Source organism: Frankliniella occidentalis, unplaced genomic scaffold (assembly GCF_000697945.3).
Source record: "Frankliniella occidentalis isolate FOCC.00 unplaced genomic scaffold, Focc_3.1 Scaffold44, whole genome shotgun sequence".
Classification (NCBI taxonomy): Eukaryota; Metazoa; Arthropoda; class Insecta; order Thysanoptera; family Thripidae; genus Frankliniella; species Frankliniella occidentalis.
In genome coordinates, this window is record NW_026267174.1 from 1,627,999 (window position 1) to 1,641,668 (window position 13,670).

The 13,670-nt window shown below is 51.4% G+C and overlaps 4 protein-coding genes across 13 annotated transcripts in view; 2 read left to right on the forward strand and 2 right to left on the reverse strand.

Moving 5' to 3' along the window:
- LOC113207175 (RCC1 and BTB domain-containing protein 1) overlaps nt 1–1,593 on the reverse strand; it is a 15,803-nt gene extending 14,210 nt beyond the window's left edge. The window contains exons 1-5 of one of the 8 annotated variants that reach the window (XM_026423596.2): nt 1,468–1,584; nt 1,323–1,393; nt 830–913; nt 583–732; nt 289–500 (exon numbers count right to left, since the gene is read on the reverse strand). In XM_026423596.2, the coding sequence (XP_026279381.1) occupies nt 289–500; nt 583–732; nt 830–908 (441 nt within the window). In that variant the 5' untranslated portion in view covers nt 909–913; nt 1,323–1,393; nt 1,468–1,584. Of the gene's footprint in view, nt 1–288; nt 501–582; nt 733–829; nt 914–1,078; nt 1,444–1,467 lie in introns of those variants that run through there. The other 7 variants (XM_026423597.2, XM_026423595.2, XM_052266960.1 and 4 more) reach the window with 7 other exon arrangements.
- A 454-nt stretch (nt 1,594–2,047) lies between these two features.
- Nucleotides 2,048–6,146, forward strand: LOC113207180 (exonuclease 1). The gene is made up of 12 exons (XM_026423606.2): nt 2,048–2,348; nt 2,619–2,738; nt 2,834–3,095; nt 3,174–3,389; nt 3,487–3,795; nt 3,883–4,102; nt 4,186–4,366; nt 4,512–4,703; nt 4,784–5,090; nt 5,174–5,395; nt 5,476–5,672; nt 5,755–6,146. Exons 1-12 carry the CDS (start codon nt 2,182–2,184, stop codon nt 5,774–5,776), a joined length of 2,415 nt encoding a protein of 804 aa, XP_026279391.1. The 5' UTR covers nt 2,048–2,181; the 3' UTR covers nt 5,777–6,146.
- Nucleotides 6,147–6,169: 23 nt separating this feature from the next.
- Nucleotides 6,170–6,999, reverse strand: LOC113207189 (uncharacterized). The gene is made up of 3 exons (XM_052266922.1): nt 6,916–6,999; nt 6,681–6,783; nt 6,170–6,604 (listed from the first exon to the last, which is right to left on the reverse strand). The coding sequence occupies exons 1-3, from the start codon at nt 6,942–6,944 to the stop codon at nt 6,266–6,268; spliced, it is 471 nt and encodes a 156-aa protein (XP_052122882.1). The 5' UTR covers nt 6,945–6,999; the 3' UTR covers nt 6,170–6,265.
- Nucleotides 7,000–11,385: 4,386 nt separating this feature from the next.
- Nucleotides 11,386–13,670, forward strand: part of LOC113207170 (axin) — a 71,719-nt gene continuing 69,434 nt past the window's right edge. For 2 of the 3 annotated variants that reach the window (XM_026423585.2, XM_026423584.2), the window contains exon 1: nt 11,388–11,640. The gene's annotated coding sequence lies outside the window, so the exon portion shown is untranslated. Of the gene's footprint in view, nt 11,641–13,670 lie in introns of all 3 variants that reach the window. The other variant, XM_052266929.1, reaches the window with a different exon arrangement.

Sequence of the window (13,670 nt, forward strand, 5' to 3'; positions counted from 1 at the left end):
CCTGCATAACCACTAATTTGCCCACAGTTCCGGAAGTAAATTTTTCTCGGCCAAACGCTTCCTGGCCTTTTTTTCAATTCAATTGAGGAACATGTCCACCAAATATCAGCTAAATCGGACGAGGTCGTAGGCATGAGCTGTCTTTCTTAAATAAATCCACTCACAATGAAGGCAAGGAATAGACTGCTATATATTTGCACTGTGTGTCAAAGAGCAGCCAAAAGAAGGTGGTCCAAATTACCCTGCATGGTCCATATTAGACCATTTGACGGTGGTGTTTCAACCAACCTGTCCACAGTCGGTTAATGCGATACTATGATGACTTCCACATGCTATCTCCACGACTTTTAATGTGCTGAGAAAACTACTAATCATTGTTGGTAAGAGACCAGGTGTTGATGCACCATGCCCTAATTCACAATACACATTCTGCCCCCAAGAATACACTTCCCCTCTTTCAGTAAGTGCGAGAACGTGAGGACCACTCCCATAAGTGAAGCCTGAAAAGAGTGAGAGATAATTATTTGAAAACCAACATGATAAAAATATGATTCATTCAAATATTACCACTTTTTGACTTACTTTGAATACCCTTGCCACAAAGTTGTTCAACACACTGGGGAAACAAAGTTCCCTGTTGATTTCCAAGGCCAAGACAACCATGTCCATTAGACCCCAAGGCATAAACCTCATCATCAATAGTGACCAAAAGAGCTTCATTTCCATGGGTGCCTGAAATCAAATAGAAAAAAGGTTTATGATTTTGACACTGCACCTACATCAAAGATCTAGAATATAACTTCGAATTCAAAATTCAATAGAACTTTACCAAAGACACAAGCCAAGCGCACTTTCTGGCGAAGAGCAGGGGAAAGTAGACTAAAAACCTTCCACCTGTCTAACTCCATGTGAACTGCAGGAAGAGCAGAACAAGAGGGTAAAACACAAGACACAGTCGTAGTTTTTAACTTTGCCCAAAATTGTTGGGGGCTAAGGTTGAAACTAGATTTTAACAGCTGACAAAACGTGTAGATCTATCCATTTGCTTTGTTATCATGATACGTAAAAAACAACTTACTAAACGACTGCCGTCGTTTAGTTGTCATTATTCCTCACAGGCTAGTTCTTAGATCTCAATCTAATAACAGCTACTTAACCTTGCTGAACTTGCCATTCGCTGCAGACTAAGACCTAGACCCTGTCAACTAGCATCAGCTGAGAGATATTTTTAAACAAACAGTGCGCAGCACGCTGCCAGGAACGCGCTACCTATTTTGACGTTTAGAGAAGTGGGGGGCACGGGAGAGGTAGCACTCACTCACAGGTACTCGCGAAACCGCGTTCCGTTCAAAAAGGGAAAGAACGCCGCACTGCGTCTCCTCTAGGATGTCAGCTGCAGATGTCAGAGCAACTGATGAACGCCCACTAAGCTTTAAACAAAATGATGAACAACGAAGTTTGACTCACCCAAATAAAAGCAATGTTTGTTTCGACTGAATAAATACTTTTATCTCGCAGTTTGGGGTGCTTCCTGGGGGATGTGTAAATTATCCAGCTGTTGTGTTTCTGCTATGCCACTTCTTTTGTTTGTGGTCAAAGGTATGAGAAACACCCGGATCCCGCGACGCAGTAATTTCAAACACGATTTGTTGACGATATTGCCTATTTCGTAGTAGTCAGAGCTAATATTCAATTCACCTGCCCCCACTCTTACTGTTTTCAAATGAAAAAACACATTTTGAAAAAAAGAACGACCTCTAGGCCCCACAGCAACGCGATGGATTTTGTACTCTCGCGCTTCTCGTGCAGTTGTCTGTTCGGTTTCAGGGTGTGCAACTAAGTTTTTAGAAAATAGCTTGTCACTTTGCGTTTGTTAACGGCATCGGAACCCGCTGTAATCAAGATATTTTTCATAGGCACTAAGAAAACTGTTAATTTTTTTAATAAAAGAATTTTGTTTCACTTTTCTATCGGTATGCATGGGAGTTGTATTTTTGGGAGGGTTACCTGTGCCGTTTGTTGACCTACTTAACGCGGGAAATGCCGGGCCCAGCAAACAGCAGCAAAGTAGCAAATTGTCTGCTGCGTTGTTGGCGCCTGTTCCAGACGTACTAAACTTTAACCCATGTCTTTGTATAGTTTATTTGATTGTCTGTAGTTGTTGTTTTATTTTTTTTAACAATGGGAATTACTGGCTTACTACCATTTTTGGAGAAGAGTAAAGTTTCTCGACCGATCAATATAAAGGAGTTGAAAGGATGCACGGTCGCTGCAGATGCATATTGCTGGCTCCACAAAGGTGCATTTGCTTGTGCTGACAAGCTTGCTCGGGGAGAAGAGACAGATATGTATGTATTCTTTCCTCTGTTTCTTTTCTAATTTACTATTTTATCTCTTTCATTCAAAATCACCATTCTATGAACGAAATAGAAATGGCATTAACCTGTACCTGTATAAGTTTCTTTGCAATCTTTTTGTAGATCATGAACTTTTTACTCTACTTTGCTTGTGTATTGGTTTTATGTACAAATGAGGTTCTTTCTGATTATTTTACTTATCAAAGAAAGTAATCGGACATTCTAAATCTTGTGTCATTAAATTTCTCAACATTTCTTCAGGTATGTCCAGTACTGCATGAAGTACGTCAATATGCTTCTTGCAAATGAAATTAAGCCAATCCTGGTTTTTGATGGACGGCATTTACCAGCCAAGGCTCAAACTGAGAAAAAGAGAAGAGCGTAAGATTTCTTATATTAATGAGGGTTGTATTATTTGTCTTGCTATATAATACTAAGAATTCAAATTCAAATTTGTTTTTTATCCTCATTTTCAGTAAGAGAGAGGAGAATAGGAAACAAGCAGCAAATCTTCTTCGACAGGGCCATACAACTGAAGCTCTTTCCTTCTTAAGACGTTGTATTGATGTGACACACAAAATGGCCTTAACTCTCATGCAAGAATGCAGGAGAAGAAACATTGACTGCATTGTTGCACCCTATGAGGCTGATGCGCAGCTTGCTTTTTTCAGTCTGGAAGGTATTGTGGACGTTGTCATAACTGAGGATTCAGATCTCCTTTTATTTGGCTGTAAGAAGGTAATATTTTTAATCTAGTTGGCTTTTTAACTTTCTCTAATTCCGGTACAGTATTTAAATGATAAGTTACTTTTCTAGGTACTGTTTAAATTGGACCTTGCTGGTAATGGCATATTGGTGGACCACGAACGTTTGTACATGTCCATGGGAACACGTCCTGAAACTTATTCCTTTGATAAATTCCGATATATGTGTATACTGTCAGGTTGTGACTACTTGGACTCACTGCCAGGTATTGGCCTGGGCAAGGCTTGCAAGTTCATATCTCGCACTCAAGATCCTGATATCCACAAGGTTATTTAGCTGTCTTTTCATTCATCTGATTTTTTGTCTATCTTTTTTTAGTATCACAAATTATTATTTTTTTTTTTTTTTTTTTTACCCTTTTCAGGCATTAAGCAGATTACCCTCACAGCTGAATATCAGAGGTCTTACTGTTTCAATGGATTATAGAGATGAGTTTATGAAAGCACATGCAATGTTTAAGCACCAACTCGTTTTTGATCCCATTTCAAAGACAACCAAGCCTTTAACTCCTCATGGAAATGTCCATCCAGCTTCACCTTTAGCTGCTGGCCCTCTACCTGGTTGTGTGCCAGAATTTGATGAAGAAACTAGTTACCAACTTGCTCTTGGTAATCTTGATCCTTTCAAACTGGAGAAAGTTGATGATTATGATCCAAGTTTACCAAGGAATGAGGTATTTTATTGTATTCCTATTTCATCTTAATTAATTTATGAAAATCTCATGCCACCTAAGAGAGACTACTTTCTTTTACCTTCACAGAAGCAAGGTGTTAAAACAACTGGCTGGAATCAAACTGCTGTGGCTCCTCACCCTAGTATCTGGGATCCCCAATTTATTGCAAAAATGGCATCAATGTGTAAACCAAGAGTAGTGCCTTCATTTATGCCTAGTGAAGGGCGCCCCTCCACCAAAGGTAAAACTAAGGCTTTTGACACAAGTGATATCCTCAAAAAGAATAATAAACGTGCTCTGGAAGAAGGTAATTAATCTCTAATTTTTCCATGTATCTACTTTACTCTTTTCTCATGTAAATTCTTTTATCCTCTTCCATTTATATTCTAGATGATGATTTTGTATGTGTGAAAAGACCTTCCATGGATCCCACAGATAGTAAATTAACTGCTATTTATACCAGCCCAGTTTCTAAAAAGCCGCAAAATGATGATGGACTGTCCCCATTACATGAGCTTGCAAATGCTGATCCACAAGATTCACCGATCTCACCTATTCTCTCTGGAAAAAGGTTCATATTTTTTAATCTGTTACTTAACATATTGAGTGCGGCGGGGGTAAGCAAACCCATGTTATTGGGACCCACGGTGTGGGCCACGCCGCACTCAACGAATTAAACTGCATAGTGCTTGTCTTACTTAGTCATGTTATTTCAGGTCATCAAGAAATCCATTTGCCAGAAGTTCTAGGAAATCAAATGAATCAGAAATTATAAAAGAGGAATCTTCTCTGAGTAGTCCTGCTACCTCTCTCCCTTCAAAAACACCTAGTAAATTTGGTGCCCTAAGTAAATTTGCCCGTGCTACACAAAGAACATCAACAGAAGGAAAACCTATTGTACAAAGCAGGTAAGCTTTGGAACCTTTACAAAGCATGGACATATCCTTTACCGCCTGATTCTTTTAACTTTTAATTTCTGCATCTGAAGGTATTTTGGAAGTATCAATGAATGCTCCAGTGACGATTCCAAAGAGCTTCACAATTCGCCATCACCATCTTTACTGCGAGACGTCTCGAATACAATTGAAGATAGTAATGAGAATGAAAAAGAATTCAGTGTGCTACAGATTTATAAAATGAGTCCTGAGAAGCAATCTAAGACGCCTATGATTCATAGGAAGCCTCTTTTTAGTTCACTCTCTAACTCTCCAAAAAAAGAATGTGAAGATGTTTTCAAGTGTGGATCTGGTACAGCTGATACCTTGAAGAGCATGAATGATCGATTCAAAAAAGAGGTTTGTATTATTTTTCTGTTCCTAATGTTTGAATAGAGAAAAAAAAAACTGGATATAACTGAGATCATCTGCACTATTTTCAGAATGCTGCTCCTCTTTTAAAATCATCTCCAACTAAAAACCCATTCAAGAAAGAAACACCCCCAGAAAACAATCTGATCAAAGTATCTCAAGAAATTGAAGGCGCAAAAGTCAGTCAGAGGGCAAGACTGAACAACCCCTCTGATGTAGAACAAGATGGGGAAGATGTAGATGACCCTGGTTTTGAGTCAAGTACTAGTTTAACACCTTGTAGCCCAAATGAAGTGAGTGAGACGCACTGGAAGCGACAAATCAAGTTGTACTCTGCTTTTTGTCCGTATTCACTCAATGAACGATTTTTCAGGTACCATCCCAACCTGATGATGGGTTTGAAAGTCCCAGTAAGCTACTTCCACATACCATGACATCACCTACCAATTCAGTGAGCAGAAAACCTACTCCCAAAATGAATAAGCCGGCATGTCGCACTCCTGGCCTAAAGAAACCACCACCAGCTGCTCATGGTCAGAGCATGCTCAGTGCCTTTGGTTTTGTTTCTAAGTAAGTAAAACTGTTGCATTTTAGAGGTGGAAGTGCAATGGTTTCAACAAGAAGAAATTAACACAACTTTCTCTTTTTCTAGACCAAAAATTCAACGGACTTGAGCTGCTTTAAGTTACATAAGAGCGATTTTAGATTAATAAACCAAGTTTTATATTGTACTTATTTTTGTAATATTTTTCATATTGCTTGTACCTATTACACATGGACTGATAGGTTGAATTAATGATAAATTTATTTTCAGGGACAAGACCAATTTAAGTTTGATTGATGCATCTTTATGTTTTGTATGATTTCTTAATAGTTTTGTTTTTATTTTGTATCTTAGTGTTTAAGTTACTGACTGGTGGAAAGTTTTCCTCTTCTTGTTTCTACATTCTTTGTTCGCCCTGTAGCTTTTGTCTGTAAATTTTAGCTATTTTCACAAATGTCTGTGATGTTATGATCAAGTTTAAATAAATGACTAATTATTAATTCTGTGCATTCTGATATAATTATGCCTTAATTGGGGGGGGGGGGGGCGGCGTTGGGGAAGAGGACAGTTGGGATGGGGACAAAATGTTACTTGGATCTCGACCGGATCCCGTGTCAGATTACTGAAAACTGTGGTATTCGCTGTATGCGGACGAAGGTGCCGTGTGGTAACTGGTGTCGTAAGCCGAACTGGGGGAGCTGGGCGGGAACTCGACCTGCGGCTCCGTCTGGCGGCTGCAGTTGGGATTCCAATCCGACGAGTCGTCCGAGTACGAGAGCCGTCGTGGTACGACGCCAGCCCGGGGGACGGGGCGCACCCTGGGGTTTGGCCTAGCACGAGGGGCGGGGGTGCTGGCGAGGCTGGCGTCCAGGGGTGCGCGCCCCCAGTTCCGCCCCGTCTCGCTGACGTGGAACCACCCGTGGCGCACGGGCGGCGCCCGCGACGGGGGCATCTGCCGCTGCGTAACATGAGGAGCGCTCCCCGTCAGAAGAGCAGCAGCAGACGGGATGGGAGCCCCGGAGTGCTTCCCTCACCTGGTAGGTGGCCGACGCCACGGTGGCGTCCGGGTAGACCATGGCGCTGATGACGGCGCCCGTGCCCGTGCCGAACCTGTTCTCTAGACGCGTGGGCTGCAGCCTGAAAGTGAGGGAGATCATGTCACTGGCCTGCGGACGCCAGGCGCGGCGGGCCGAGAGCTCGGGCAGGCTAGGCAGCATGCGCGCAGCTCTGTTGGGCGGGCGGCCCAGCCTCGGAACCACAGGCGCTTACCGGCCGGTTCGCCCGGGCCCGGGGACCATTGGGGTGGTGAAGAAGTCCGCGCCGCGGGCGGAGGCGGGGGCGGGCGTGGAGGCGGCCGGCCGACTGGGGGGCGGGCGAGGGGCGCGCCGGCGCTGGGGGGCGTATGGCGGGGGCGGGGCCGCGGAGCCCGCCGGCACGGCCAGCATCACGCCCTGCGGCGTGTGCGGGCCGCCCTGCTGCGGGGAGTACTGGAGCGGCGGCCTGGCGCGGGGCCTCGCTCGAGGAGTGAGGAACACCCCCGGGCTGCTGTAGGCATTGCTGTAGGGGACTGGAGATGGCGGTAAAGCACACGGAGCGGGAAGGCTCATAGGTCAGTGGCGTTGACTGGAGGGGCTAACTGACCTCCGGGGCGAGGGACGAGCGGTAAGTTGTAGCGCGGGACACGGGAGACGGGCGTGGACGGCGTTGACCAAGGCGAACTCGGGGCGTAGCCCGAGACCCCGGCAGAGGTCGGGGGCTCCTCGTAAGAGTCACTCTCATCGCCAAAGTGCAGCGTCCGCCGCACCGCGCTCCTGCCCGCGCGACTCCGGGCAGGCGTGCTGGCCCACGGCATGGCCCCCCGCGGCGTGCTGCACCGGGGGCCTCCCGGCGGCGCCCAGGCCCCCCAGGACGACGCCGGGCTCTGCCCTCGAGAGCTCGTCGAGCCGTCGAACTAATGAGGAACACGGCACGGTACACAGCCTGGTTTACAAGGTCTGCTCAACCCCAAGGGCCCCTGCCGAGTATCACCTGCGGCTGGCGCAGGTTGGAGTCGCTGAAGGCCCGGGTGATGGTGGGTTGCATCGTGCGCCGTGCCGTGGTGGCTGGCTTGAACAGGCTGCCGTCCGGGTCCTCGTACACCGGGGGCCGGCGGCGGCTCGCCCTCGGCGTCCGCGGCGGCGGCAGGCCGTAGTCCGAGTCGTAACGCAGGGAGGGCTCGCTGGGGCTGTACCCGCTCGACAGCCGGCTGTGCGTCAGCGAAACATGCCAGCACCGCCCCGGAGCACAACGCCCACCATCTCCCGCATTTACCTCTCCCTCTCCCCCTCGGATATGGTGGACGGGGCGCTACGCGACCGCGACAGGGAGTACTGGGAGTACCGATACGGCCACCCGCCGCCACCGAGGCTGCTCGCGCCGGTCTGCTCCGACGCTTCCGTCGAGCCGTACGTCTGCCCCAAGGAGTCCTGCCACGGGCCCGGACTTTGCCCCCGCCGCCCCATGGACTGGTAGCCGTACGAGTCGTACGTGCCGTCGTAGCTCTGGCCGTCCAGGAAGCCCCCGTGGCCGCCCCACGCCCCGCCGCCAAAGGGGCCGGCGGGGAAGGGCAGTGCGATGGCGGCCACGGGGGCGGCCCGCGCAGCCTGCTGGGGCCACGATGGCTGCGCCAACATGGAGGTGTCAGTGGTGAGCGTGAGGATGGGCTGACCGCCGCGACCGGGACGAGCGAGGTGCTCACCGGCCAGCCGCCGCTGCTGGCGGTGGAGGAGCTCTGGAAGGACTGCGGGTGCGGGTGCTGCGGCCTGCGCCCAGGGTCAAACCCAAAGGACGACCCGGCGTACGAGGTGTCCCAGCTGGGGGCCTGCGACCTCCTCATGGCGGCGGCCGGCTGGCTGCCAAGGGGAGGGACAGGAAGGGGTGACGGGGTGAAGATGACCTCGTTGGGGCAAAACTATGCTCCTTCTCACCGCCCACCTGGGCTCCGTGGGCGACGCCGGGCGGCTCGAGACGGCCGACCGGAGGTTCCTCGGCGAGCTCTCCCCTGGGACCACCACAGCCTCCCTGGAGGGCGTGCCGATGAGCAGGCGGACCTGCGAGCGCGGCGTGGACGCGGATCCAGACTGTTGGGGCGTTCCGGGGGTCGTCCTTGCAGAGCGGCCGGCAGCCGGTGACCCGAACGCGGGAGACACTCCCTCGCCCTCGCTGGCGACGACTCCAAAAACGTCCGAGATGTCGTGGGGGCCCGGGTCACGGTAACCGAAGTCCTCGCCGAAGCTGTAGTGGTGCGCGGCCGGTGAGAAGGGGTTGGACGCGGCTACCGGCTCAGACCAGGGGTCCTCCGTCGACGTGCCTCCCAGCCCAGCGGCACCTGGGGGGCACGACCAGACATTGCCTTTGCAGGGGGTGCCAGCCGTACAACCGTTGGGGCTCCGCACGTGTGGCTCCTAGTCAGTCTCGGCACTTCCTGCCTCCCTCACTTCATTCATCCACATCTCTCTCCACGTCAACCTGTTGCCGCACACTGCGGCGCCGCGCTGGCGTCCGCCCCCACCCCCTCCGCGCCCGCGCGGGGACGCGCCCCTGAGCGTCGGGCATCGCGGCGGCTGGGCGGCGAGGTCCGCGAGGCTTGTTCAAGTGGCCATGATCACTGAGAATTTAAGAGCTTTTGCTTCATGTTGTGGTGCGGGGTTGGGCCGGTGCCGCCCCGGAGGGAAGAAAGGGAGGTCATTATTGCGAGGCCTGACAATGCCACCGAGCCATGACCGACGACCGTTTGGCCGCCGCTAAGCGTCCCATATCTCATCATCCCCCACCCCTCCCCCCTTGCTTGCTGTGCATAAGACTGCCATACATGGACTGGGTGGCTACCCAACTCTGCGATGACCTGCTCAGCGGGGCGCCACTGATGCTTGGGGGAGCTGCCGCGGCCCAGCACCACGGCGTGTGCACCGCTCAGCCCGCCCCACTCGTCCTCCACCCACACTGCGGCCTCGTCTACGGTCGTCCCCGGGCCGAAGTCTGAGAACGCGTCGTCGCGGGGCTCGGGACTCGCCTCCTGCCACAGCCCGCTGTCCGGCCTGTGTTCAACGGGGAGATGGGGAAGGGGTTGGGGTAGGGGTGTCAACCGTATTTTGCAGTCGCGAAATAGTCACATGTTGTTGTGGTTGTTCCGCCCACCACATACTTCTCTGCGGAAGGCAAAGATAGGAATCCAGGGTTGGCTATGAGCCAGTCGAGCCCTTCGCCCTCGTGGGAGGACAGCCAGGGAACGGAGCCGGACCCGGAACGCGGCCCCGAGCCCTGCGCCCCGGAACTTCCGGGCCCACCCGAAGGCTCCTCGGGCACCACGATCTGTGAAGCCGGGCGGAGGGTTAAAGCTGTTTTCGTCACGTGAGCGACGTCGCGTGACATTGGCACGTTTAGCATCGTTTCCCACCCGGGGTTGTGGCGGGGTGTCTGAGGCGCCGACCCACTGCGACAACGGCTCCGAAGAGAAGGCGAGGTAGAAATGGCAGTCATCGCCGGTGTCCTTGCCCTCCTGGACGGCCAGGTACTGGGTGCCACCCGCGGACACCTCCAGCCGAACGGGCTGCCGATCCGTTTGGTCATCCGCATCTCCCGGGCTCGGGGCATCGGGCTTGTCGGCCTCCGAGACGCCACCGTCGGCCTGCTCCTGGTCGGTTGAGGCCCTCCTGGCCTCGGTAGCGGCCTGGGGCTCCCCCGCACTGCGCTGGCGTTCGCGCTCTCCCAGGGCGTGCGCCGTCCGCGTCAGCCACGCCACCTGCGAGTGCGCGCCGTCGTGGAAGTGCTCGCATTGAGGGTGTGTGTGCATGGGCTGGAGGGGGCCTTACGGTGTGCTCCTCGGGCAGAGGGCGAAGGGCGGCCGAGGGCGGCGGCCTGGCGAACACGCCCAGCAGGCGGCCCAGCGCGCAGCACACCAGCAGCTGCCGCAGGTACTCGTCGTGCACGCCGGCGCGCGCCGCACCCGCCGTCAGCAGCAGCGACCATTGCGCGGCGGTGGCCCTGTCTGCAGCGCGGAAGCTTTAGAGGCGACTCGCACTCGCCACGGAGACCGGCGGCGGGGACTTCCCCGTCGTGGCGCCGAGGTGCTGCTGACCTCGCTCGGAAGGGAGCGCGGTGACGAGCGGCTGCAGGAATCTCGCGTAAAAGTTGATCTCGTCCTCGACGCCCGCGAACGCCGGCGGGGCCTCTTCCGTGGCCTTGCGCCGCCCCTTGTCGCGCGACGCCGAGGAGGCGCTGGACCTCCGGCTCACGGCGTCCATGCCATCCGGCTGCGGTTGCGGGGCTCGCCGCCGACCCAGGAGCCTACAGGACCTTGCGGAGCGAGTCCTGGGCGCCCCTCACGGACCGCACCCTTCCGCGGGGAAACGTTTCCCCGGCGATCGCGGGCTGGGGCACAGTCCGCATTGTTTGAGCCCTTTTGGATAAACGGGGAAAACTAGGTGGCCGACCGGAAATCTTCGGGCTGCAGCTTTAGTTGGGGCCTTACTTCCCATTTTTCAAAATTAGTATATTTTTTTTTTAAGCATTCACCCGAAATAGGGAAAGAGAGAGATGGTAATTTGGTCGGGAAAATTGTCAGATATATGGCGTAACAGCTCTGAGCGGCGGGGGTGTGTGGTTCCCGCCCGGTTTGCGTACCGTACTTTTGTGCTCGGTGAACCGTACGCGAGGCGCGCAACCTGATTGGTCGGTGATTTGAATGAGCTTGGGAAATCTGCCGGTAGAGCGAGACTCACAACATGTCTCATGGAAGAGCAAGACTGCGCCAAGTCGTTACTGTTTGTTTTTGTTGACATTTAAAAAGTCTTTACCTAATCTGTGATTTGATGTGTTTAAATTGTTCTCGTTGCGTTTTTCTCTTGCAATACGTGTTAATGGTTACAAACAATGACTAGCGTGCTTATTTTTCTCAACGTCTTGTGTGTGGACTGCAAGCTTTTCTACTCTCAAGGGACTGCCGAAATTCCAAAGGTAAGTCAGTTCTTTACCAAAACTTGTTACAAGTTCTTTGTTCTCCTATCTGATATCTTATGATAGAGTTTCTCCGCAATTCAATGAACATATTTGAGCTGACATCCTAAAATATTTCATTAGAACTGCCGAGTAAGGTTTATTTTTGTCTCACCTTGGCTATCTTACATTGTTGTCAAAGCAACCGGTTAAATTTTAAAGAATACTCCTTAAGTAATTTCTTTTGCAATCTTAATGGTTTTGACACAACATTCTTTACCGTTTATCTCACGTTCGCTTCTGGGTCTCTTAAGTTTGTGATTTAGGTTAACCTATTGGAGGTTATGTTCCTCTTGAACTGCTCCTTGCTTTCTTTATCCATTGAGATATACCCAAACTTTCCCACATTTATCCTAAATTAATGAAGTAAAACATTATTTTCTCTTCAATTTCTTTTTCTGTGGCGGTGTTAAAGATTGCTTTGTCATTTATACTAATGTAAACATAACCTGTGGTATTGGAACCTATCATTGTTCATAAGGTCAAACACCTATGTGTTCATTTCATTCATACTCAGTTCGTTGTACATTGAACCCATTTAAGTTCGAAAACAATATTTACCCTTTGGTTATATGTCTTGTCGCTAGTGACAGTCATTGAAACTGGAATCAGAAGTACATGTTTGTCAAAAACTTTTAAGGTATGTTTTGTTCAAAAGAAATTCTCCCAGACTGAACGGAGATTGCTTGAGAATGCTCGTAAGAGGAGGTTCAACAAAACATTGTAAATCGTCATTCATTTAGAGTACTGTAAGAGACGTCTTGTTATGCCGCACAGATGTCTTGGTAAAATTAAATTCACCTCGTTGACTAGATTCAGCGTTTAATCATATTTGAATGAATTTGCTCGTAATTCTGCTCTTCTGTCTCAATTTACCATCAATGCCATCTTCGCAGATGCACTGAGAATGTATTACACCTGTACACCTGAATTACACCTTTGGTTTTACCAAGGTTTGCCATTTATTCGAACCTCTACTAGAGAGAACGGAAATGAAAAGAAGTGCCCATGAAGCTCTACCTCCCCTGTGTCAGTTCCTGAACTTTGGGTGGGCGAGATTCAAAAGTATATAGGGTAGGCCCTGCTTTTTGGAAAATGTTGACTTTCTTTGGGGACTTGGCGTGGCGTGAGCTGCTACCCCCGCCCCCTTTCCCCCTCCACTTCTCCCCCCTTTACCCCTTCTCTTCCCTCCTTTCCCCTTCCCCACCAGGCTACACGCACGTCTCTCGAGGTGGGCGGGGCGTGGTGGCGCGGCGGGCAGCATGTCATGGGCGGCGCTCCTGACACCCGGGCGCGCCACGCCACGCCATCGCATTACGCGCTAACGCCATGAGGAATGCGGCCAGGAGTCGCGAGGGGGGGGGGGTTGGAATGGTCGAATTGCCTGCTTGTTTATTGTGACTTGGAGGTGTACACACCTTGCTAGCCCGCGAGGGGGGGGGGGAGAGGCGGGAGGAGGAGGATGCCCGGCGGCGGTGCGCGGGCCGCCCCGCTCTCGGGTTTCGGATGTGGTCAGATCTGATATGTTCCGCTCCGACTGCTGCTGCCGCTGCGGCTCTCATCCCGGTCCATCTCGGTCCTGGACGGCGACACAGTGTAGTGTATAGGTCCTTCGCTCTCCCCGACCGGATGAGCGTCCGCCCACCCCGCCGCCGCCGCCACCTCGCACCTCCTCCGCCTCCGCGGGAGCGGGAAAGAGGCCTCCATTTCGGAAACTCTCACCGAGTCTGTCCCTGTCGCACTGGCGCGGTCTATGGCTGGCTCTCATGGGTGCGAAGAAGAGCCATTGGTCCCGGCTCACCGACCGTTGGGTCATATCCGCTTAGCTGGGCTAAATCCTCGCATTGAATTGGGGGACTACATACGTGCAATGCTGCTGCAGCGCGGTTTGCAGTGGTGCTGGTTCGCCTTCCATTGAGGGGGTGGTGGTGGTGGTGGGGAGTAGATCCGCTTTACACCTCGTGCTTGCAAGACGCACCCCACCCCACCCC

Excerpts from the sequence above, each read along its gene's own strand:
- LOC113207189 (XM_052266922.1), bottom strand. The coding sequence starts at position 6,944 with ATGGTCCCCGGGCCCGGGCGAACCGGCCG. Across the intron at positions 6,784-6,915 it reads GGGCCCGGGCGAACCGGCCG|GCTGCAGCCCACGCGTCTAG; the intron begins GTAAGCGCCTGT and ends CCTCACTTTCAG. Across the intron at positions 6,605-6,680 it reads TGGCGTCGGCCACCTACCAG|CGGCAGATGCCCCCGTCGCG; the intron begins GTGAGGGAAGCA and ends CATGTTACGCAG.
- LOC113207180 (XM_026423606.2), top strand. The coding sequence starts at position 2,182 with ATGGGAATTACTGGCTTACTACCATTTTTGGAGAAGAGTAAAGTTTCT. Across the intron at positions 5,091-5,173 it reads ATGATCGATTCAAAAAAGAG|AATGCTGCTCCTCTTTTAAA; the intron begins GTTTGTATTATT and ends CACTATTTTCAG. Across the intron at positions 5,396-5,475 it reads CACCTTGTAGCCCAAATGAA|GTACCATCCCAACCTGATGA; the intron begins GTGAGTGAGACG and ends ACGATTTTTCAG.